Source organism: Bombina bombina, chromosome 3 (assembly GCF_027579735.1).
Source record: "Bombina bombina isolate aBomBom1 chromosome 3, aBomBom1.pri, whole genome shotgun sequence".
In the NCBI taxonomy this organism is placed as follows: domain Eukaryota; kingdom Metazoa; phylum Chordata; class Amphibia; order Anura; family Bombinatoridae; genus Bombina; species Bombina bombina.
The window spans coordinates 292,361,565-292,388,463 of record NC_069501.1 but is presented as its reverse complement, the minus strand read 5'-3'; the positions used below and the strand labels follow the sequence as shown (position 1 = coordinate 292,388,463).

Below are 26,899 nucleotides of genomic sequence, written 5' to 3'. Positions count from 1 at the left end.
GGTAATTCATTTACTCCTTCTAAACGTTTTAAGCAATTATATCCTGTACCGTCTGACAGGTTAGAATTTTGGGACAAAATCCCTAAAGTTGATGGGGCTATTTCTACCCTTGCTAAACGTACTACCATTCCTACGTCAGATGGTACTTCGTTTAAAGATCCTTTAGATAGGAAAATTGAATCCTTTCTAAGAAAAGCTTATCTGTGTTCAGGTAATCTTCTTAGACCTGCTATATCATTGGCTGATGTTGCTGCAGCTTCAACTTTTTGGTTGGAAACTTTAGCGCAACAAATAACAAATCATGATTCTCATGATATTATTCTTCTTCTTCAGCATGCTAATATTTTTATCTGTGATGCCATTTTTGATATTATCAGAGTTGATGTCAGGTTTATGTCTCTAGCTATTTTAGCTAGAAGAGCTTTATGGCTTAAGACTTGGAATGCTGATATGGCTTCTAAATCAACTCTACTTTCCATTTCTTTCCAGGGTAACAAATTATTTGGTTCTCAGTTGGATTCTATTATCTCAACTGTTACTGGTGGGAAAGGAACTTTTTTACCACAGGATAAAAAATCTAAAGGTAAAAACAGGGCTAATAATCGTTTTCGTTCCTTTCGTTTCAACAAAGAACAAAAGCCTGATCCTTCATCCTCAGGAGCAGTTTCAGTTTGGAAACCATCTCCAGTCTGGAATAAATCCAAACCTGCTAGAAAGGCAAAGCCTGCTTCTAAGTCCACATGAAGGTGCGGCCCTCATTCCAGCTCAGCTGGTAGGGGGCAGGTTACGTTTTTTCAAAGAAATTTGGATCAATTCTGTTCACAATCTTTGGATTCAGAACATTGTTTCAGAAGGGTACAGAATTGGTTTCAAGATGAGACCTCCTGCAAAGAGATTTTTTCTTTCCCGTGTCCCAGTAAATCCAGTGAAAGCTCAAGCATTTCTGAATTGTGTTTCAGATCTAGAGTTGGCTGGAGTAATTATGCCAGTTCCAGTTCCGGAACAGGGGATGGGGTTTTATTCAAATCTCTTCATTGTACCAAAGAAGGAGAATTCCTTCAGACCAGTTCTGGATCTAAAAATATTGAATCGTTATGTAAGGATACCAACGTTCAAGATGGTAACTGTAAGGACTATCTTGCCTTTTGTTCAGCAAGGGAATTATATGTCCACAATAGATTTACAGGATGCATATCTGCATATTCCGATTCATCCAGATCATTATCAGTTCCTGAGATTCTCTTTTCTGGACAAGCATTACCAGTTTGTGGCTCTACCGTTTGGCCTAGCTACAGCTCCAAGAATTTTTTCAAATGTTCTCGGTGCCCTTCTGTCTGTAATCAGAGAACAGGGTATTGTGGTATTTCCTTATTTGGATGATATCTTGGTACTTGCTCAGTCTTTACATTTAGCAGAATCTCATACGAATCGACTTGTGTTGTTTCTTCAAGATCATGGTTGGAGGATCAATTTACCAAAAAGTTATTTGATTCCTCAGACAAGGGTAACCTTTCTGGGTTTCCAGATAGATTCATTGTCCATGACTCTGTCTTTAACAGACAAGAGACGTCTAAAATTGCAGCTTGTCGAAACCTTCAGTCACAATCATTCCCTTCGGTAGCCTTATGCATGGAAATTCTAGGTCTTATGACTGCTGCATCGGACGCGATCCCCTTTGCTCGTTTTCACATGCGACCTCTTCAGCTCTGTATGCTGAATCAATGGTGCAAGGATTACACAAAGATATCTCAATTAATATCTTTAAAACCGATTGTTCGACACTCTCTAACGTGGTGGACAGATCACCATCGTTTAATTCAGGGGGCTTCTTTTGTGCTTCCGACCTGGACTGTAATTTCAACAGATGCAAGTCTCACAGGTTGGGGAGCTGTGTGGGGATCTCTGACGGCACAAGGAGTTTGGGAATCTCAGGAGGTGAGATTACCGATCAATATTTTGGAACTCCGTGCAATTTTCAGAGCTCTTCAGTTTTGGCCTCTTCTGAAGAGAGAATCGTTCATTTGTTTTCAGACAGACAATGTCACATCTGTGGCATACATCAATCATCAAGGAGGGACTCACAGTCCTCTGGCTATGAAAGAAGTATCTCGAATTTTGGTTTGGGCGGAATCCAGCTCCTGTCTAATCTCTGCGGTTCATATCCCAGGTATAGACAATTGGGAAGCGGATTATCTCAGTCGCCAAACGTTGCATCCGGGCGAATGGTCTCTTCACCCAGAGGTATTTCTTCAGATTGTTCAAATGTGGGAACTTCCAGAAATAGATCTGATGGCGTCTCATCTAAACAAGAAACTTCCCAGGTATCTGTCCAGATCCCGGGATCCTCAGGCGGAGGCAGTGGATGCATTATCACTTCCTTGGAAGTATCATCCTGCCTATATCTTTCCGCCTCTAGTTCTTCTTCCAAGAGTAATCTCCAAGATTCTGAAGGAATGCTTGTTTGTTCTGCTGGTAGCTCCGGCATGGCCTCACAGGTTTTGGTATGCGGATCTTGTCCGGATGGCCTCTTGCCAACCGTGGACTCTTCCGTTAAGACCAGACCTTCTGTCTCAAGGTCCTTTTTTCCATCAGGATCTGAAATCCTTAAATTTAAAGGTATGGAGATTGAACGCTTGATTCTTGGTCAAAGAGGTTTCTCTGACTCTGTGATTAATACTATGTTACAGGCTCGTAAATCTGTATCTAGAGAGAGATATTATAGAGTCTGGAAGACTTATATTTCTTGGTGTCTTTCTCATCATTTTTCTTGGCATTCTTTTAGAATACCGAGAATATTACAGTTTCTTCAGGATGGTTTAGATAAGGGTTTGTCCGCAAGTTCCTTGAAAGGACAAATCTCTGCTCTTTCTGTTCTTTTTCACAGAAAGATTGCTATTCTTCCTGATATTCATTGTTTTGTACAAGCTTTGGTTCGTATAAAGCCTGTCATTAAGTCAATTTCTCCTCCTTGGAGTTTGAATTTGGTTCTGGGGGCTCTTCAAGCTCCTCCATTTGAACCTATGCATTCATTGGACATTAAATTACTTTCTTGGAAAGTTTTGTTCCTTTTGGCCATCTCTTCTGCCAGAAGAGTTTCTGAATTATCTGCTCTTTCTTGTGAGTCTCCTTTTCTGATTTTTCATCAGGATAAGGCGGTGTTGCGAACTTCTTTTGAATTTTTACCTAAAGTTGTGAATTCCAACAACATTAGTAGAGAAATTGTGGTTCCTTCATTATGTCCTAATCCTAAGAATTCTAAGGATAAATCGTTGCATTCTTTGGATGTTGTTAGAGCTTTGAAATATTATGTTGAAGCTACTAAATCTTTCCGAAAGACTTCTAGTCTATTTTTTATCTTTTCCGGTTCTAGAAAAGGCCAGAAAGCTTCTGCCATTTCTTTGGCATCTTGGTTGAAATCTTTAATTCATCTTGCCTATGTTGAGTCGGGTAAAACTCCGCCTCAGAGGATTACAGCTCATTCTACTAGGTCAGTTTCTACTTCCTGGGCGTTTAGGAATGAAGCTTCGGTTGATCAGATTTGCAAAGCAGCAACTTGGTCCTCTTTGCATACTTTTACTAAATTCTACCATTTTGATGTATTTTCTTCTTCTGAAGCAGTTTTTGGTAGAAAAGTACTTCAGGCAGCGGTTTCAGTTTGAATCTTCTGCTTATGTTTTTCATTAAACTTTATTTTGGGTGTGGATTATTTTCAGCAGGAATTGGCTGTCTTTATTTTATCCCTCCCTCTCTAGTGACTCTTGTGTGGAAAGATCCACATCTTGGGTAATCATTATCCCATACGTCACTAGCTCATGGACTCTTGCTAATTACATGAAAGAAAACATAATTTATGTAAGAACTTACCTGATAAATTCATTTCTTTCATATTAGCAAGAGTCCATGAGGCCCGCCCTTTTTTTGTGGTGGTTATGATTTTGTATAAAGCACAATTATTCCAATTCCTTATTTTATATGCTTTCGCACTTTTTTATCACCCCACTTCTTGGCTATTCGTTAAACTGAATTGTGGGTGTGGTGAGGGGTGTATTTATAGGCATTTTGAGGTTTGGGAAACTTTGCCCCTCCTGGTAGGAATGTATATCCCATACGTCACTAGCTCATGGACTCTTGCTAATATGAAAGAAATGAATTTATCAGGTAAGTTCTTACATAAATTATGTTTCTCCAACATAGGTGTGTCCGGTCCACGGCGTCATCCTTACTTGTGGGATATTCTCTTCCCCAACAGGAAATGGCAAAGAGCCCAGCAAAGCTGGTCACATGATCCCTCCTAGGCTCCGCCTACCCCAGTCATTCTCTTTGCCGTTGTACAGGCAACATCTCCACGGAGAGGGCTTAGAGTTTTTTAGTGTTTAACTGTAGTTTTTATTATTCAATCAAGAGTTTGTTATTTTAAAATAGTGCTGGTATGTACTATTTACTCAGAAACAGAAAAGAGATGAAGATTTCTGTTTGTATGAGGAAAATGATTTTAGCAACCGTTACTAAAATCCATGGCTGTTCCACACAGGACTGTTGAGAGGAATTAACATCAGTTGGGGGAACAGTGAGCAGTCTCTTGCTGCTTGAGGTATGACACATTCTAACAAGACGATGTAATGCTGGAAGCTGTCATTTTCCCTATGGGATCCGGTAAGCCATGTTTATTAAGATAGTAAATAAGGGCTTCACAAGGGCTTATTAAGACTGTAGACTTTTTCTGGGCTAAATCGATTCATTATTAACACATATTTAGCCTTGAGGAATCATTTAATCTGGGTATTTTGATAAGATTATATCGGCAGGCACTGTTTTAGACACCTTATTCTTAGGGGCTTTCCCAAATCATAGGCAGAGCCTCATTTTCGCGCCGGTGTTGCGCACTTGTTTTTGAGAGGCATGACATGCAGTCGCATGTGTGAGGAGCTCTGATACATAGAAAAGACTTTCTGAAGGCGTCATTTGGTATCGTATTCCCCTTTGGGCTTGGTTGGGTCTCAGCAAAGCAGATACCAGGGACTGTAAAGGGGTTAAAGTTAAAAACGGCTCCGGTTCAGTTATTTTAAGGGTTAAAGCTTCCAAATTTGGTGTGCAATGCTTTTAAGGCTTTAAGACACTGTGGTGAAATTTTGGTGAATTTTGAACAATTCCTTCATATTTTTTCGCAATTGCAGTAATAAAGTGTGTTCAGTTTAAAATTTAAAGTGACAGTAACGGTTTTATTTTAAAACGTTTTTTGTACTTTGTTATCAAGTTTATGCCTGTTTATCATGTCTGAACTACCAGATAGACTGTGTTCTGAATGTGGGGAAGCCAGAGTTCCTTCTCATTTAAATAAATGTGATTTATGTGACAATGACAATGATGCCCAAGATGATTCCTCAAGTGAGGGGAGTAAGCATGGTACTGCATCATTCCCTCCTTCGTCTACACGAGTCTTGCCCACTCAGGAGGCCCCTAGTACATCTAGCGCGCCAATACTCCTTACTATGCAACAATTAACGGCTGTAATGGATAATTCTGTCAAAAACATTTTAGCCAAAATGCACACTTATCAGCGTAAGCGCGACTGCTCTGTTTTAGATACTGAAGAGCATGACGACGCTGATAATAATGGTTCTGAAGGGCCCCTAAACCAGTCTGATGGGGCCAGGGAGGTTTTGTCTGAGGGAGAAATTACTGATTCAGGGAACATTTCTCAACAAGCTGAACCTGATGTGATTACGTTTAAATTTAAGTTGGAACATCTCCGCATTCTGCTTAAGGAGGTATTATCCACTCTGGATGATTGTGACAAGTTGGTCATCCCAGAGAAACTATGTAAAATGGACAAGTTCCTAGAGGTCCCGGGGCTCCCAGAAGCTTTTCCTATACCCAAGCGGGTGGCGGACATTGTAAATAAAGAATGGGAAAGGCCCGGTATTCCTTTCGTCCCTCCCCCCATATTTAAAAAATTGTTTCCTATGGTCGACCCCAGAAAGGACTTATGGCAGACAGTCCCCAAGGTCGAGGGAGCGGTTTCCACTTTAAACAAACGCACCACTATACCCATAGAAGATAGTTGTGCTTTCAAAGATCCTATGGATACAAAATTAGAAGGTTTACTTAAAAAGATGTTTGTTCAGCAGGGTTACCTTCTACAACCAATTTCATGCATTGTCCCTGTCGCTACAGCCGCGTGTTTCTGGTTCGATGAGCTGGTAAAGGCGGTCGATAGTGATTCTCCTCCTTATGAGGAGATTATGGACAGAATCAATGCTCTCAAATTGGCTAATTCTTTCACCCTAGACGCCACTTTGCAATTGGCTAGGTTAGCGGCTAAGAATTCTGGGTTTGCTATTGTGGCGCGCAGAGCGCTTTGGTTGAAATCTTGGTCAGCTGATGCGTCTTCCAAGAACAAGCTACTTAACATTCCTTTCAAGGGGAAAACGCTGTTTGGCCCTGACTTGAAAGAGATTATCTCTGATATCACTGGGGGTAAGGGCCGCGCCCTTCCTCAGGATCGGCCTTTCAAGGCCAAAAATAAACCTAATTTTCGTCCCTTTCGTAGAAACGGACCAGCCCAAAGTGCTACGTCCTCTAAGCAAGAGGGTAATACTTCTCAAGCCAAGCCAGCTTGGAGACCAATGCAAGGCTGGAACAAGGGAAAGCAGGCCAAGAAACCTGCCACTGCTACCAAGACAGCATGAAATGTTGGCCCCCGATCCGGGACTGGATCTGGTGGGGGGCAGACTCTCTCTCTTCGCTCAGGCTTGGGCAAGAGATGTTCTGGATCCTTGGGCGCTAGAAATAGTCTCCCAAGGTTATCTTCTGGAATTCAAGGGGCTTCCCCCAAGGGGGAGGTTCCACAGGTCTCAGTTGTCTTCAGACCACATAAAAAGACAGGCATTCTTACGTTGTGTAGAAGACCTGTTAAAAATGGGAGTGATTCATCCTGTTCCATTAGGAGAACAAGGGATGGGGTTCTACTCCAATCTGTTCATAGTTCCCAAAAAAGAGGGAACGTTCAGACCAATCTTAGATCTCAAGATCTTAAACAAGTTTCTCAAGGTTCCATCGTTCAAAATGGAAACCATTCGAACAATTCTTCCTTCCATCCAGGAAGGTCAATTCATGACCACGGTGGATTTAAAGGATGCGTATCTACATATTCCTATCCACAAGGAACATCATCGGTTCCTAAGGTTCGCATTCCTGGACAAGCATTACCAGTTCGTGGCGCTTCCTTTCGGATTAGCCACTGCTCCAAGGATTTTCACAAAGGTACTAGGGTCCCTTCTAGCTGTGCTAAGACCAAGGGGCATTGCTGTAGTACCTTACTTGGACGACATTCTGATTCAAGCGTCGTCCCTTCCTCAAGCAAAGGCTCACACGGACATCGTCCTGGCCTTTCTCAGATCTCACGGATGGAAAGTGAACGTGGAAAAGAGTTCTCTATCTCCGTCAACAAGGGTTCCCTTCTTGGGAACAATAATAGACTCCTTAGAAATGAGGATTTTTCTGACAGAGGCCAGAAAAACAAAACTTCTAGACTCTTGTCGGATACTTCATTCCGTTCCTCTTCCTTCCATAGCGCAGTGCATGGAAGTGATAGGTTTGATGGTAGCGGCAATGGACATAGTTCCTTTTGCGCGCATTCATCTAAGACCATTACAACTGTGCATGCTCAGTCAGTGGAATGGGGACTATACAAACTTGTCTCCGAGGATACAAGTAAATCAGAGGACCAGAGACTCACTCCGTTGGTGGCTGTCCCTGGACAACCTGTCACAAGGGATGACCTTCCGCAGACCAGAGTGGGTCATTGTCACGACCGACGCCAGTCTGATGGGCTGGGGCGCGGTCTGGGGATCCCTGAAAGCTCAGGGTCTTTGGTCTCGGGAAGAATCTCTTCTACCGATAAATATTCTGGAACTGAGAGCGATATTCAATGCTCTCAAGGCTTGGCCTCAGCTAGCGAGGGCCAAGTTCATACGGTTTCAATCAGACAACATGACAACTGTTGCGTACATCAACCATCAGGGGGGAACAAGGAGTTCCCTGGCGATGGAAGAAGTGACCAAAATCATTCTATGGGCGGAGTCTCACTCCTGCCACCTGTCTGCTATCCACATCCCAGGAGTGGAAAATTGGGAAGCGGATTTTCTGAGTCGTCAGACATTGCATCCGGGGGAGTGGGAACTCCATCCGGAAATCTTTGCCCAAGTCACTCAACTGTGGGGCATTCCAGACATGGATCTGATGGCCTCTCGTCAGAACTTCAAAGTTCCTTGCTACGGGTCCAGATCCAGGGATCCCAAGGCGGCTCTAGTGGATGCACTAGTAGCACCTTGGACCTTCAAACTAGCTTATGTATTCCCGCCGTTTCCTCTCATCCCCAGGCTGGTAGCCAGGATCAATCAGGAAAGGGCGTCGGTGATCTTGATAGCTCCTGCGTGGCCACGCAGGACTTGGTATGCAGATCTGGTGAATATGTCATCGGCTCCACCATGGAAGCTACCTTTGAGACGAGACCTTCTTGTTCAAGGTCCGTTCGAACATCCGAATCTGGTCTCACTCCAGCTGACTGCTTGGAGATTGAACGCTTGATCTTATCGAAGCGAGGGTTCTCAGATTCTGTTATCGATACTCTTGTTCAGGCCAGAAAGCCTGTAACTAGAAAGATTTACCACAAAATTTGGAAAAAATATATCTGTTGGTGTGAATCTAAAGGATTCCCTTGGGACAAGGTTAAGATTCCTAAGATTCTATCCTTCCTTCAAGAAGGATTGGAAAAAGGATTATCTGCAAGTTCCCTGAAGGGACAGATTTCTGCCTTGTCTGTGTTACTTCGCAAAAAGCTGGCAGCTGTGCCAGATGTTCAAGCCTTTGTTCAGGCTCTGGTTAGAATCAAGCCTGTTTACAAACCTTTGACTCCTCCTTGGAGTCTCAACTTAGTTCTTTCAGTTCTTCAGGGGGTTCCGTTTGAACCCTTACATTCCGTTGATATTAAGTTATTATCTTGGAAAGTTTTGTTTTTGGTTGCAATTTCTTCTGCTAGAAGAGTTTCAGAATTATCTGCTCTGCAGTGTTCTCCTCCTTATCTGGTGTTCCATGCAGATAAGGTGGTTTTACGTACTAAACCTGGTTTTCTTCCAAAAGTTGTTTCTAACAAAAACATTAACCAGGAGATTATCGTACCTTCTCTGTGTCCGAAACCAGTTTCGAAGAAGGAACGTTTGTTGCACAATTTGGATGTTGTTCGCGCTCTAAAATTCTATTTAGATGCTACAAAGGATTTTAGACAAACATCTTCCTTGTTTGTTGTTTATTCCGGTAAAAGGAGAGGTCAAAAAGCAACTTCCACCTCTCTCTCTTTTTGGATTAAAAGCATCATCAGATTGGCTTACGAGACTGCCGGACGGCAGCCTCCCGAAAGAATCACAGCTCATTCCACTAGGGCTGTGGCTTCCACATGGGCCTTCAAGAACGAGGCTTCTGTTGATCAGATATGTAGGGCAGCGACTTGGTCTTCACTGCACACTTTTACCAAATTTTACAAGTTTGATACTTTTGCTTCTTCTGAGGCTATTTTTGGGAGAAAGGTTTTGCAAGCCGTGGTGCCTTCCATCTAGGTGACCTGATTTGCTCCCTCCCATCATCTGTGTCCTAAAGCTTTGGTATTGGTTCCCACAAGTAAGGATGACGCCGTGGACCGGACACACCTATGTTGGAGAAAACAGAATTTATGTTTACCTGATAAATTACTTTATACAAAGGTGTGTCCGGTCCACGGCCCGCCCTGGTTTTTTAATCAGGTCTGATAATTTATTTTCTTTAACTACAGTCACCACGGTATCATATGGTTTCTCCTATGCAAATATTCCTCCTTAACGTCGGTCGAATGACTGGGGTAGGCGGAGCCTAGGAGGGATCATGTGACCAGCTTTGCTGGGCTCTTTGCCATTTCCTGTTGGGGAAGAGAATATCCCACAAGTAAGGATGACGCCGTGGACCGGACACACCGTTGGAGAAAGTAATTTATCAGGTAAACATAAATTCTGTTTTTATATCTTGATATTGCTCACTTATTCACAATGCTACCTTGTGTACTTGCAGCACTGCTTTAAGAGTCTTTCAGCTTTGTTTCCAGGGACTAAGTAGTTCAAAACTGCCTATCCTTATAAAACAGTTACTAAAATCAAACCTTACTTAAAGGGACAGTCAAGTATAAATTAAACTTTCATTATTCAGATAGAACTTTTAATTTTAATTGACTTTCCAATAACTTTTATCATCAAGTTTGCTTTTATCTCTTGGTATTCTTAGTTTAAACTAAACATAGGTAGGCTCATATGCTAATTTCTAAGCCTTTGAGGGCTGCCTCTTATTACATGCTTTTTAAATCTCTTTTCAACACAAAGAGTCAGAAAGTACACGTGGGCTATATAGATAACACTGTGTTCAGGCACAGAAAGTTATTTAAGATCTATCACAATACAATGCTAAATTTAAGACAATAGATAATAAACAGTCACAGTCATGTGATCAGGGGGCTGGAAGAAGGTTCCTAGATACAAGGTAATCACAGAGGTAAAAAGTATATTAATATAACTGTATTGGTTATGCAAAACTGGGGAATGAGTAATAAAGGGATTATCTATCTTTTAAAACAATAACAATTCTATGGTTGACTGTCACTTTAATATGCTCCTTCCAGGAATACAAATATTAATCCTGACAATACTTTAAGGAGGTATTTGACAATCTATGAGCACTAAAGAAGCATTCTCTTTCTCTTGACCGTTATATAAGGTAACATCTTAGCGTGCTCTTGTCCAAATTGAATCTCTACGTGATTTAGTCTATAGCGTCAATATACGCTTAAAGGGCGAGTTTGATAGGAGCGCGATCCGGAAATGGCAGCTATGCTCATAAGCATTTACACAATCTGTATCATACATATAGTACAATTCTAAATGTTTGTACACTTTTTATCTACTTATGGGCATTTACTTATAAGCCACTAAGCTGTTGCTTGTTCCTGGCAGACTTCTTCTCTTTTTGTTTGTATTATGACCCTGGGGAAAGTCTCCCTAAGGGTAATGGGGGAAACCAGATGTGGACTCTCTCTTGCTCAATGTGCTTAGAGGGATATGGCTGCACCTCACCGACTGGGCCCAAAGGAGGCTGAAACAATAGTCTGGGGTTGCCATTTCCCTTGTTCAAAGCTGTTGTTCTTTACTGGCAGACTGCTTCTATTTCTGTTTGTATTTACTTATACTGTATTATTCGAATAGTATTATTATTGGTTATTTGTAGAGCGCCAACAGATTCCACAGCGCTCTAGTACAGTTAGATTTATCTGTACAGTCAGATTTGTCTTTTAACCTGCACACTAGATAATTGTTTTATAGTGTGATTTGTATTTTCGCTTATTCAAAATATGTTGAACAGCAGTACATTATTACACTTATCTATGTGGTGTATGTATATCTGTGTGTATGTGTTTAGTATCTGCAGTATATAGTCACATCAAACTACTACATAAGCTATAGTGTTTTCACTATTATATATATATATTTCACTATATATATATATAATATATATTTCACTATTATACTATTATATATAGTATAGTAAGTATATATAGTAAGTCTTTATGGCTTAATGAATATGTCTTCCATATAGATTTGATATGAGTATTCTTATGGTTTTCAGCATTTGTTACAGGTCTATTATTGTACACAAACATCATTCCAACATATTCACTTTTATATTCTTTACCCAGTGTGTTCATTTTATATAGTGTACCTATGTGGATGAGGTATAGACATTATTTCTTTATTGTCATGTGATAGTCGTATCTTTATATGTGCACAAATGTGCATTTTTATTTGCACTATTTAGTCAGATTATAATTTTGATTCTTGTGCAATTCTGACGTGATGTAATATGTTATGCACAACTGTATGTATTTTCATAATATAAGTACATGTTTTCTTTTGTGCAGCATCAGTTGTTGATGTCAAAAATATGTTACTGGCATTCATGATAAAAGAAGCCTTATAGCTAAGGTATTTGTCTGCTGATTTGGACTGTCTAATCTTGACTATTACTGGAAGTGATGATATTTTCTTAATTAAGATAACAAGTCAAAGGGTAAGTATATGCTGGGAATCCGGTTTCATTCCTATTGCTCCTCAAAAGACCAGTAATCCTCCTCCTCTCAAATACAGAGTACTCAAAGCCTGCCTAGAAACCTGGATCTTTTTGGGCTCGGAATGATCTATCAAGAAATTAAATTATAACACTACATCTGCATGAGGGTTTGGTCCCAAATCAGACTCTGTTCTGGTAGGGGGTACACGATGATGATTCCATTTGTCTTATGTCACCAAAAATCCTGCAAATGCGGTTGCCTCATGCAATGTGTACATGATTTAGAGGTCATGAGAGTAATTATCCCAGTACATGTGTCTCAAGAGGATCTAGGGTTTTACTACAATCTGTTTATTGTCCCAAGGAAGATTGGGATTTTCAGTCCAATTTTAGATTTGAAAACAATAAAAAAGTCTTTCAGGATTCCCTTCTTCAAGTGACAACAATTTGTACTACGTTACCCCAAATGCAAAAGGGTCACTTTATCTCTACTTTAGACCTCAAGCATGCATACTTTCACATCTCTATCCACAAGGATCACCATCAATTCCTAAGGTTTGCATTTCTAGATAAACACTATCAGTTTGTCACACTTCTATCTGGTACTTCTACAGCTCCTCGCATCTTTACAAGGGTACTAGGAGCACTGTTATTGGTGATCGGAGCTCAGGGGATCTCAATTGCCCCTTATCTGGATCGATGTCTTAGTACAGTCCTTCCCTGTCTCAAAGTCTATTGCTCATACTCGAAGGCTACTATCTTTTCTCTGGGAGAACAGTCGAAAAACAATGTTCCAAAGAGCTCTTTATCTACAACTAAAAGGGTGTACATTATGGATTCAGTCCTATTCCGTCTATTCCCGTTGGAATCACCCAGCATAAAACTTCTGAAGACTTATCTGTCTCTGCATTGTGCTTCATTTTTATTAGTAGCTCAATGCATGGATGTAGTTGGTTTTATGGTTGTGGCTTAGGATGCACTTTCCTTTTGTCCTTCTCCACTTGCGACCCCTTCAACTATCTATGTTCAAGCAGTGGTCAAAGAATTATCTGCAATTGGATCAGCAGATTGCTCTGGATTTGTCTGTCACAGTCTCTCTCTCTTGGTGGATAACTAGGTCTTTCGTGACCCTTGGGGCAACCTTTCTTCACTATTATGGGCTTGTGATGACTGTCAGTCTTTCAGACTGGAACATGGTCTGGAATCTTGAGCGCAAGAAGTTTGGACTTCTTTGGAGGCGAGGTTCCCAATAAACATTCTGGAACCCCCTACGATTCTTTGGACTCCTCAGTCCTGGCCCCTCTTAAAAGAGGAATGGTTTGTTTCCAGTCTGACAATTTAGACGGTGCCCTATATAAATCATCAAGGGGGTAGCACAGACCACTGGCTATGCAGGAAATGTCCAGATTCTCTCTTGGTAGGAAGGAATCTATGCTCCCTATCAGCAGTTCACATTCCAGGAGTGAAGAATGGGAATCAGATTTAATCAGCAGTTGGTCGGTCCATCCAGAAGAGTAGCCTATCCATCAGGTCATCTTCCATCATTTAGTGATCAAATGGCCTCTCATTTACATCACAAACTTCCAATGTATTGTGCTAGATCAGGCGATCTAAAGGCTCAAATGATAGATCCATTGGTGTGTCCATGGAATTTTAATCTACCGTACCTGTTTCGCTTATTTGTTCTATTTTCAAAGGAAATTGCTCAAATCAAACAGGAGTCCGCATCGGTAATCTTGATTGCTTGAGTCTGACCCTGCAAGAACATTTTATGTGGATCTGGTGTAGCTGTTCCCTTCTCCTCTATGTCTCTTCCTTTAAGTCAATATCTATTGTTTCAAGGGCCTCTTTGTTATCAGGATCTCAAATCTCTTAAATTTAACAGCTTGAAGCTACTACAGAGTTCAGACAATCTTTCAGCTTGTTTGTTCATTACTCTGGGACTCGTAAAGCTTAGAAGACTACTATTGCAGCGTTGGCCTCTTGGCTCAATCATGTAACGCCTAGTTCTAAAAATTAGAGGGTTCTATGATTCAGTTATAGCCACTCTGATTAAAGCCAGAAAACCTGTTTCCCCAAAAAATTATCACAAAATTTGGAAGGGGTCTTTCTATGGTGTTTTTCCAGATGATTTTCTTGGTATTCCTTTAGGATTCCTAGAATTCTTCAGTTTTACTAGATGGACTTGACAAACGTTTGTCTGCTTGCTAGGGTCACATTTCTACTTAATGTGTTCTCTTTCATAGAAGGTTAGCTAAACTTCCTGACGTTCAGGCTTTTTTCCAGGCTCCAATAAGAATTAGGTCAGATGGGAGACCTAGCTCCACCCTAGAATTAGAATTAAGTTCTAATTCCATGGATATCAAACTTTTATCTTGGAAAGTGATTTTCTTTTTTAGCAATTTCATCAGCTTTCCAGTAATTCTCCATTTCTCTAGTAAGGTGTATCCAGTCCACGGATCATCCATTACTTATGGGGTATTCTCACTCCCAACAGGAAGTTGCAAGAGGACCCACAGCAAAGCTGTTATATAGCTCCTCCCCTCACTACCATATGCAGTCATTCTCTTGCAACTCTCAACGCGCATGGAGGTAGTAAGAGGAGAGTGGTGAAAAATAGTTAGTTTATTAACTTCAATCAAAAGTTTGTTATTTTAAATAGTACCGGAGTTGTGCTATTTTTTCTCAGGCAGAAATAGAAGAAGAATTTGCCTGAGTTTTCTATGATCTTAGCAGGTTGTAACCAAGATCCATTGCTGTTCTCACACATGTCTGAGGAGTGAGGTAACTTCAGAGGGAGAATGGCGTGCAGTTTATTCTGCTATCAGGTATGTGCAGTTATGATTTTTTCTAGGATTGGAAATGCTAGAAAATGCTGCTGATTCCTGATAAATGTAAGTTAAACCTGAATACAGTGATTTAATAACGACTGGTATCATGCTTACTCTCAGGGATAATACCCTTATAGATATGCTATATAAAACGTTTGCTGGCATGTTTAATCGTTTTTTCTATATGCTTGGTGATAAAACTTATTGAGGCCTAATTTTTTCCACATGGCTGGCTGTATTTTTGCCTAGAAACAGTTTCCTGAGGCTTTCCACTGTTGTAATATGAGTGGGAGGGGCCTATTTTAGCACTTTTTTGCGCAGTTAAAATTACAGACTGAGACATCCAGTTTTCCTCAGGAGTCCCTTGAATGCTACAGGACATCTCTAAAGAGCCTTAAATCGTTTATTGGGGAAGGTAGGAGCCACAGTAAAGCTGTGGCACTTTGCTGGGACTGTTAAAAAACGTCTGTCGTTTTTTGTATCCGTTTTTTGAACTAAGGGGTTAATCATCCATTTGCAAGTGGGTGCAATGCTCTGTTAGCCTATTACATACACTGTAAAAATTTCGTTTGTGTAATTGCCTTTTTTCACTGTTTTTCAAATTTTGACAAAATTAGTTTCCCTTAAAGGCACAGTACCGTTTTTTTTTTTGTTTTTTTTTTTGTTTTTTTTTATTAAATTGCTTGTTAACTTGAATTAAAGTGTTTTCCAAGCTTGCTAGTCTCATTGCTAGTCTGTATAAACATGTCTGACATAGAGGAAACTCCTTGTTCATTATGTTTAAAGGTCATGGTGGAACCCCCTCTTAGAATGTGTACCAATTGTACTGACTTCACTCTAAGCAATAAAGATCATATTATGTCTTTAAAAAATGTATCACCAGAGGAATCTAGCGAGGGGGAAGTTATGCCGACTAACTCTCCCCACGTGTCAGATTCTTTGACTTCCGCTCAAGGGACTCACGCTGAAATGGCGCCAAGTACATCATGGGCACCCATAGCGTTTACTTTACAAGACATGGTGGCAGTCATGGATAATACACTGTCAGCGGTATTAGCCAGACTACCTGAACTTAGAGGTAAGCGAGATAGCTCTGGGGCTAGACGTAATGCAGAGCATACTGACGCTTTAAGAACCATGTCTGATACTGCCTCACAATATGCTGAAGCTGAAGAAGGAGAACTTCAGTCTGTGGGTGATGGTTCTGATTCAGGGAGAATCCCTGATTCTGATATTTCTACATTTAAATTTAAGCTTGAACACCTCCACGTATTACTTAAAGAGGTTTTAGCTGCTCTGAATGACTGTGACACAATTGCAGTGCCAGAGAAATTGTGTAGACTGGATAAATACTTTGCAGTGCCGGTGTGTACTGATGTTTTTCCAATACCTAAAAAGTCTAATTTTCGTGCCTTTCGAAACTTCAAGGCAAGTGCAGCATCAACCTCCTCTAATGCAAGACAAGAGGGAACTGTTGCTCAGTCCAAAGCGGTCTGGAGGCCAAACCAGACCTGGAACAAAGGTAAGCAGGCTAAAAAACCTGCTGCTGCCTTTAAGACAGCATGAAGGAACGGCTCCCTATCCGGTAACGGATCTAGTGGGGGGCAGACTTTTACTCTTTGCCAGGCGTGGGCAAGAGTTGTTCAGGATCCCTGGGCGTTGGAAATTATATTTCAGGGGTATCTTCTGGACTTCAAAGCTTCTCTCCCCATAGGGAGATTTCACCTTTCACAATTATCTGCAAACCAGATAAAGAGAGAGGCACTCTTACACTGTGTAAGAGACCTCAAGTTATGGGAGTGATCCATCCAGTTCCAAAAGAGGAACAGGGACAGGGTTTTTACTCAAATCTGTTTGTGGTTCCCAAGAAAGAGGGAACATTCAGACCAATTCTGGATCTAAAGATCTTAAACAAATTCCTCAGAGTTCCATCATTCAAGATGGAAACTATTCGTACCATCCTACCTATGATCCAGGAGGGTCAATATATGACTACAGTGGATCTAAAGGATGCTTACCTTCACATTCCGATACACAAAGATCATCATCGGTTTCTCAGGTTTGCCTTTCTAGACAGGCATTACCAGTTTGTAGCTCTTTCCTTTGGATTAGCTACAGCCCCAAGAATCTTCACAAAGGTTCTAGGGTCCCTTCTGGCGGTTCTAAGGCCGCGGGGCATAGCAGTAGCCCCTTATTTAGACGACATCCTGATACAGGCGTCAAACTTCCAAATTGCCAGGTCTCATACAGACATAGTACTGGCATTTCTGAGGTCGCATGGGTGGAAAGTGAACGAGGAAAAGAGTTCTCTATCCCCACTCACAAGAGTTTCCTTTCTAGGGACTCTGATAGATTCTGTAGAAATGAAAATTTACCTGACTGAGTCCAGGTTATCAAAGCTTCTAAATTCCTGCCGGGTTTTTCATTCCATTCCGCGCCCTTCGGTGGCTCAGTGTATGGAAGTAATCGGCTTAATGGTAGCGGCAATGGACATAGTGCCGTTTGCACGCTTACATCTCAGACCGCTGCAACTATGCATGCTCAGTCAGTGGAACGGGGATTACACAGATTTGTCTCCTCAACTGAATCTGGACCAAGTGACCAGGGATTCTCTTCTCTGGTGGCTATCTCGGGTCCATCTGTCCAAAGGTATGACCTTTCGCAGGCCAGATTAGACAATTGTAACAACAGATGCCAGCCTTCTAGGTTGGGGTGCAGTCTGAAACTCCCTGAAGGCTCAGGGATCGTGGACTCAGGAGGAGTCTCTCCTTCCAATAAATATTCTGGAGCTAAGAGCGATATTCAATGCTCTTCAGGCTTGGCCTCAGTTGGCAACTCTGAGGTACATCAGATTTCAGTCGGACAACATCACGACTGTGGCTTACATCAACCGTCAAGGGGGTACAAGAAGTTCCCAAGCGATGTTAGAAGTCTCAAAGATAATTCATTGGGCAGAGATACACTCTTGTCATCTAGCAGCTATTCATATCCCAGGTGTAGAGAACTGGGAGGCGGATTTTCTAAGTCAACAGACTTTTCATCCGGGGGAGTGGGAACTCCATCCGGAGGTGTTTGCACAAGTGATTCATCGCTGGGGCAAACCAGAACTGGATCTCATGGTGTCTCGACAGAACGCCAAGCTTCCTTGTTACGGATCCAGGTCCAGGGACCCCAGGGCGACGCTGATAGACGCTCTAGCATGGCCCTGGTCTTTCAACCTGGCTTATGTGTTTCCACCGTTTCCTCTGCTCCCTCGTCTGATTGCCAAGATCAAGCAGGAGAGAGCATCGGTGATTCTAATAGCGCCTGCGTGGCCACGCAGGACCTGGTATGCAGATCTAGTGGGCATGTCATCATTGCCACCATGGACTCTGCCTCTGAGACAGGACCTTCTACTTCAGGGTCCTTTCCTCCATCCAAATCTAATTTCTCTGAGACTGACTGCATGGAGATTGAACGCTTGATTTTATATATTAAAAGATTGTAGGTGTGTGTATCTCTGTATTTTTATTTATATATATATATATATATATATATATATATATACACACACACACACCTACAATCTTTTAATATCTATCTCTGTTAAACATATATATATATATTCTCTCTCAAAAAGCATAATCTTTCAAAATGTAAAATTACCTTTTAGAATGTATTTCCCATTTAGCTTTTACTTAAATAATAAATCTAGAGAGATGTATATTTAAAAAAAAAAAGATCCTGGACAGGGAGTCACAAATTAATAGAATATAGCAGAATATGCACATATTAAAATAATAATAATAATGGGCCTCCTTATCTTGCACACATCAATCTCTATCAGATTTCTGAATTTCATTAATATACATGTGTATCTGCGTATGTATGTGTTTGTGCATATATATATATATATATATATATATATATATATATATATATATATATATATATATATATATATATATATATATATACAGACACACAATATAGAGCGGCGCACTCACTGGGTCTTAGACAAATTATTCATATCATAATAAATTGAATTATTTGTTTAAGACCCAGTGAGTGCTCCTCTCTATATCAGACTTGCATACATGTTATGTGGCATGCACCCTGAGCAGAAAATGAATTGCTTAAGGCAAAAACAGCAATAGGAGCAACCAGGCAATCTTAAGCCACCTTATAATTTACTCCTTTTATACATTTTCTTTGTTCTCTTGGTAAGCCTAGGAGCCGGCCCATTTTTGCTTCAGCACCTGGGTAGCAGTTGCTGATTGGTGGCTACATTTAGACACCATTCAGAAAGTGCTACCCAGGTTCTTAACCAAAAATGAGCTGGTTCCTATGCTTACAGTCTTCATTTTTCAAATAAACATATCAAGAGAACAAAGCAAAATTCTAATTTGGAAATCTGTTTTCGGTTTAATCTCGCTAACTTCTTACCTACTTGCATTTGTTGATTGCATTAAAGTATTGTTAGGTCTGTCTCCTAAGTTGTTATAAATAAAAACCTTATGTATATACAGTTTTGGTTAAAATTATTATGCGAATCAGGACAAGTAGATTGTCTCGAGGGACAAGTAGATTGGGCTCCCGCTTTAGTCCCTTGGACAAGTAGTTTTTTTTTTTAAATTTCCACACCCCTGATATGTCATGTATAGTTTGTAGGAGGCATGGCATGACAGCACAGTACAGTGTTTGTGTGTGTGTGTGTGTATATATATATATATATATATATATATATATATATATATATATATCCTGTATTAGGCTACAATGTGTGATTTTGTAAAATTTTGGGATGGTGGTGTGCCAAAGGATTTTTTAATGTAAGAAAGTGTGCCACTGCAAACAAAAGTTTGCAAATCACTAATCTAAAGAATAACTGCTGCAGTTAACTAAATATGTTATGCTACTGTTAATGTTGTTTATTTGTTTTATTTTTTTCTTCCCTCACTAGCCATAATCATTGGCCCAGATGGACATCCACTTACTGTTTACCCATGTATGATCTGTGGGAAAAAGTTCAAGTCCCGAGGGTTTCTGAAACGACACATGAAGAACCACCCTGAGCACCTGGCCCGCAAGAAGTATCGCTGCACAGACTGTGATTACACAACAAATAAGAAAGTCAGTCTGCACAACCATCTGGAAAGTCACAAGTTGACAGCTGCAGTTGTGAAGGTAGAAAAGGATTTGGAGTGTGATGAGTGTGGTAAGGTGTTCTTGCACGCTAATGCTTTGTTTGCCCATAAGCTGACACACAAAGAGAAGGCTGGCAACAAAATGCATCGATGCAAATTCTGTGACTATGAAACAGCAGAGCAGGGATTGCTCAATCGGCATCTTATGGCTGTGCATAGCAAGAGCTTTCCACACATCTGTGTAGAATGTGGGAAAGGTTTCCGTCACCCATCTGAGCTGAAAAAGCACATGCGTACTCATACTGGGGAGAAGCCCTACCTTTGCCAGTACTGTGACTATAGGTCAGCTGACTCTTCTAATTTGAAGACTCATATCAAGACCAAGCACAGCAAGGAGATGCCGTTCAAGTGTGATATCTGCCTGCAGACGTTTGCTGACTCAAAAGACCTTCAAGCACACACTATTATGCATCAGGAGAGTAAGAGTCATCAGTGCTTGCACTGTGATCATAAAAGTTCCAACTCCAGTGACCTGAAACGACACATTATCTCTGTGCACACCAAGGACTATCCCCATAAGTGTGAGGTGTGTGAGAAGGGCTTTCATCGGCCCTCAGAACTGAAGAAGCATGAGGCAGCACATAGGGGGAAAAAGATGCACCAGTGTAGGCACTGCGAGTTCCAGATAGCAGACCCATTTGTACTAAGTCGGCACATACTGTCAGTCCACACAAAGGAGTTACCGTTTAGGTGTAAACGCTGCCGAAAAGGTTTTAGGCAGCAGATAGAACTAAAAAAGCACATGAAGACGCATAGTGGTAAGAAAGTGTACCAGTGTGAATACTGTGAGTACAATACCACAGACGCTTCTGGCTTTAAACGCCATGTTATTTCTATCCACACCAAAGACTATCCGCACCGCTGTGACTACTGCAAGAAAGGTTTTCGGCGGCCGTCAGAAAAGAACCAGCACACTATGAAACACCACAAAGAGGCTAGCTTGGTGTGACCTTATTTATAGTGGACATTTTCAAAATATTCCCGTTCTTGTAAAGGATACTGTAAAGTTTTGTTGTGGCAGATTTTTTTTTTTTTTTTTTTTAAATAAATATTCTGCAGTTTACATGCTTCTCAAATAACTAACATTTTTATACTGCAGTGACGCTTTCTGTTTATAGACCTTTGTAGGTTACTCTTCTTTTTTTTTTTTCTAAGCATTTTTATCCAGTCAAAAAATAGTTAATATTGAAGAAAGCTGCTAATTTTTATCAAGTTTAAGTCCTTTTTATTCATTTTTTTTTTCTTCAAAGTTGTAACCTGAGCTTCCTGCTGCTGAATTAATCAAACTACATAAGTTTCAGTCTTTAAAGAGTTGCATTCCCTAGCAGGAAGGTGGTTTAAATTAAATATACAGAGCTTAAAAACGTAATTATATCCGTGTATAAAAAGGGTATTGTACCTTTTCTGCTGATTGAAAAATGTGTCTTTAGAAACGTTAACATTTTGCCATTTTTTTGAATACTGAAAGATGCAGCCTATCATTCTTAACAGTATTAAAATGCTTGCTACTCTTATAAATAAATAGCATTTTAATTTCTGATACAGAAATATGTAGTGCATATGGATATAAACTTTATGGTGCCAATTAGGTTTTTATGGTATCATTTTAACATGCTTTCATAAAGAAAGCTTAATGAATTTACACTATATACATTTGAGATTTGTATTTTATTATAATGAATGTGTGCCTCATTCATCTGTTTACAGGCAGCATACAACATTTTAAAGAAGCTTTAATTATATCCATTCGTATGCGACAAACAGTTAATTGCCAGCTATAGTATTTTAACTGTTTGGAGAGAGGTATATATTTTTATTTTTATTTTACAAATATATAAATCAATTTGCAAAATGCTATTCAATATAAAAAAGTAACTGTTTTATTATATCTATAAGTAAAGAATAGTTTTGGCAATATTACAAAAAAAAAATCCAAATTTGATTGTGTAATGTTTGACAGTTTGAATTTGGTGTGTTTATATGAACATATTCTTTTTCCGTTCACCTTTCTTAATATAGAAGTATAATTTAAAGGGATATGAAATCCAAAAAAAGTATTTTGTTATTCAGACTTGGCATATAATTTGAAAAAGGTTTCCAAATGTGAAATTTTGCTTTGTTTCAATGGTATTCTTTGTTGAAAGCTACCTAGGTAGGTGTCTGGAGCATTACATGGCAGGAAATAGTGCTGCCATCTAGTGCTCAGGATAATATTCGTTAAAAACCGACCACATATTGCTCCAGAAACGTTCACGCTCCTGAGCTTTTCAACAAAAGATACCAAGAGAAAACAGATAATTTGCTAATTAGTAAATTAGAAAGTTGTTTAAAATTGCATGCTTTATCTGAATCATGAAAGAAAAATATTTGATTTAATATTCCTTTAGTAATTACATAAAAAATATGATAATGACAAGTCTCTGAGCTTGCATATTAAAACTACCTACTAATAATTTAGGGCTAGTAAAGATGAAATAATCGATTTGACTGTTCAAACATTGTAAATTGGCTGCATCACTTTTTTTTTCTTTTTTTTTTTTTCTTTTTTTTTTTGTATGCTATCTTGACTATTACAAATCCTACTACTCACATTCCAAAATGGCCATGAATACATATTAATAACAGAGGTGATGTTGCCATTATATAGAAAAATACCAGGTAAATTGAATTTTGCCCCAAATCAACAAGACACTGCATTTGAATGAGATTGGAGCATGTGCATATATTGGTAATTGTGATTTTTACTAATTACATTTTTTGCTAGCCCTAATTTTAAGGAGGTCAGTGTACATTTTCCTATGCATTACATAAGATTGGTGAATAATACAAATAAAGTTTTTTTGTTTTTTAATAATACCTGATATGTGCATTATAGAGTTACTATAATGAAAGGTTAATGTTTGTTGATCGCATTCTGTTCATTTTTCACAGTATGGCTAAAACTAGATTACTTTTAAGCACTGGATTGTGCTTCTTTCATTCCTCCCTTACTGAGGAACAATATTACTAAACTCTGTCATTGTGATATATTGGCAATTCTGCATATACTACCAGTCTTTGAAATACTGTCTGACACATGAAATGCTGCTTTGGCAGTTCCAAAGACTGTCAATGAAATTTTAAATTAATTTTTAATGTGAGTTTTAACAAGTTAAAAAATTGGCACTTTTTCTACTGCTTTGTAGATTGTACTTTGCTGACTACATCTTTGAAAATGTACAGTATAGCTGAATATGCTGTTCACTAACTCTGTAGCCAAGTTGCATACCCAATTAATTAACAGGAAACATAGCTTTGCAAATACGGGAACCGGCCGTATAGTGGCACACGTCCTTGTTTGTGTAAGGTGAAATGTGTTACCAGTGCAAATGCTTTATCCTTCTGCCAGTATTTTGGGAACTTTAGAGACAAAAAATTATATTGTGCATATAAACTATCAATCTAGCACTATTTAGACACAATACATTTAGATAAATACAAAGTTTAAGTTAAAACTGTTTAAAATAATATTGAAATGAACATGCAGTGCATGTTTGTGCACAACATACTTGAGTATCAGTTGATGTTTGGCTTAAAAAGGCCAACTGCATCTGTTTTGATGGACTTTGACATGCTTCCACAGGAATATCTGCTATCTGTTTATATTTATAACTTCTTAAATGCAAGAAAGAAAGAAAAAATGTCCATGGTCCATATACATTAACTGGTTTTAAACTGCAGCCAAGCACCTTTTTGTACAACTGCACCTATATTATACATTATTTATAATGGCACTTCTTTTTATATTCTGTATACTATCACACATTAATCCAGCTAGAAGGTTCCACTGGGGCATGCTACTACCACATTGTAAAAAAAAAAATTTTTTGTGTGTGTGTATTCAAAAATAATTTCATATTGCTCAACCTATTTAAACACATGACGATATTAATTTTTACCATTTTACAAGTAGAATTGCAACTGATTTATTGTTGAAATAGAGCTGTTCATTATTTTAATGTTCTTTCTACTTACACTCTTACAGAATATATACAGTATATATTCAGGGGGGAAAAGTCCTGGGTTCCTAGAAGTGGTTCTTAGCCTTCTAATATAAATACTTGCCCATTTTTAGTTGGTTCTGATTTTTTTTTTTGTATTTATTTTGTCCGTCTCTGTATATAGAGGTTTGCTTCAGCATAACTATAACTATAAAGTCTGCTTATGGCTGTTAGCCTCATGACAACAGATGTTTTCAACACTACACAGAATGCTTTTGTTTCCAGATTCATTCTTGGAATTGTGTATTAGTTGAAACGTGGTAAACCTTTGCAGATCAGCATGTACTCCCTTTAGCTGAAATTGAAAATAAAATAACCTCAAGGCAAATGCTGGTGTTTCAGTGTTCTAGCGTATAAAATATTTAAAATGCACACTGTATATTTTATCACATGGACGGGACTATACATATGTACAATACTTCTTTTTTTTCTTTAAATCTCAATATTATATCCTTGACCCTAAGTAAGGACTTGATAAAGTGAATTCTGTAAAATATGCATCTGTAAAAAGAGATTGTAGTATTTGTTCATGTATTTCTTTTAGTTATTGTGTTCATAAGACTTTTTTTTCCCTTTGCAAGTGATATAAAATTTGAATGTTTTGGTTGAATGTTTTTGAGGTACAATTTTTTTTTATACCAGTTACATAATGTAAATTATTCATTAGATATGCTTTGTAAAATATTGTATTGTCCTATTATCTGTACAATTTTGTATAAAAAGTAAAGCTGAATCAATAGAGGGACGTGAGATGACCTTGTAATTGTGTAATTGATAATGTGCAAAAATAAAGCTCAGAATATTTTTCTGTTTATGTCTAGAGTGATTGATATCCATTGTTAGTCATGAAGATAAACGTCAAGAGTGCTAAATGCACAGAACTATTGGTTAGACGATACCAGGAAATACAGTATTCAGCCTGAAACCACATTAAAGGGATGGTGTAATGTAACATTTTCTCTCCTTTTTATGTTTTCCCGGTTATCCATTTTAGCTGCTGGAGTGTATTGTCTACAAATCGCCTCTTTAACTTCTTTCAAATAGCTGCTTTCAGCTGTTTAAACTGCCACCTATGCTGAAATTTTCAGTACAGCAGTATTGGCTATAGAAAAGCTAGATAAAAAAGTAGCAGAATAAATCATACTCCCCTTGGGGGTAGAAGAGAGAGGTACTAAATGTTAATTTTCAATTTCCCTAAATATTGGCCTTGTGTGAATACAGACAGATATAAAATATTGTGACTTTAATGCATACTAGAACAATAGGGAGGAATACACTCCCTGGAAGCTCAGCCCATTTGAATCTGCAGCTGGAATAACATGTTATGGGAAAACAAAATTTATGCTTACCTGATAAATTTATTTATTTCTTGACACGGTGAGTCCACAGATCATCATCAATTACTGTTGGGAATATCACTCCTGGCCAGCAGGAGGAAGCAAAGAGCTCCACAGCAGAGCTGTTAAGTATCACTTCCCTTCCTGCAAACCCCAGTCATTCGACCGAAGGAAAAGGAGACAAAGGCAGTAACACGAGGTGCCTGAAGTTTATATAAAAAAGGCCTGTCTGAAAAAAACAGGGAGGGCCGTGGACTCACTGTGTCAAGAAATAAATAAATTTATCAGGTAACCATAAATTTTGTTTCTCCAACATTGGTGTGTCCGGTCCACAGCGTCATCCATAACTTGTGGGAATATTCTCTTCCCCAACAGGAAATGGCAAAGAGCACAGCAAAAGCTGTCCATATAGTCCCTCCTAGGCTCCGCCCACCCCAGTCATTCTCTTTGCCGCTGAACAAGCAGCATCTCCACGGAGATGGTGAAGAGTATGTGGTGATTAGTTGTAGTTTTTTATTCTACTATCAAGAGTTTGTTATTTTAAAATAGTGCTGGTATGTACTATTTACTCTGAAACAGAAAAAGATGAAGAGTTCTGTTTGTGAGAGGAATATGATTTTAGCAGCAGTAACTAAAATCGTTTGCTGTTTCCACATAGGACTGTTGAGATGAGATAACTTCAGTTGGGGGAAACAGTTGGCAGACTTTTCTGCTTAAGGTATGACTAGCCATATTTCTAACAAGACTGTGTAATGCTGGAAGGCTGTCATTTCCCCTCATGGGGACCGGTAAGCCATTTTCTTAGTCTCAAACAGAATAAAGGGCTTAATATGGGCTATAAAACTGGTAGACACTTTTATGGGCTAGATCGATTGCTTTATTTGGGCATTTTATACAGCTTTATGTTGAAATTCACACTTTATAAACTTTGGGGAACGTTTTTTTTATGTCAGGCACTGGTTTAGACACCTTCCCAGTCAGGAAGGGCCTTCTCTGTAGTAGGCAGAGCCTCATTTTCGCGCCATTACTGCGCAGTTACTTTTGACAGCAGGACATGCAGCTGCATGTGTGTGGGTCTGAAAGTAGTTGAAAAGGTTCCTAGAAGGCTTCATTTGGTATCGTATACCCCCCTGGGTTTGGTAAAGTCGCAGCAAAGGCTGTAGCTGGGACTGTAGAGGGGTTAAAACTGTAACCGGCTCCGGTTTCCTCATTTTAAGGGTTTGGGGTGCAATGCTTTGAATGCTTTAAGACACTGTGGTGAAAATTTGGTTAAATTTGAACAATTCCTTCATAGTTTTTCACATATTCAGTAATAAAGTGTGCCCTGTTTAAAATTTAAAGAGACAGTAACGGTTTTGTTTTAA

At 39.3% G+C, this 26,899-nt stretch overlaps 1 protein-coding gene across 2 annotated transcripts in view; it reads left to right on the top strand.

Moving 5' to 3' along the window:
• Positions 1–25,012, top strand: part of ZFX (zinc finger protein X-linked) — a 136,593-nt gene extending 111,581 nt beyond the window's left edge. For both annotated transcript variants that reach the window (XM_053706356.1, XM_053706355.1), the window contains one exon: positions 19,915–25,012. In XM_053706356.1, coding sequence (XP_053562331.1) covers positions 19,915–21,107 — 1,193 coding nt within the window. In that variant the 3' untranslated portion in view covers positions 21,108–25,012. The remainder of the gene's footprint in view (positions 1–19,914) is intronic.
• Positions 25,013–26,899: the final 1,887 nt, after the last annotated feature.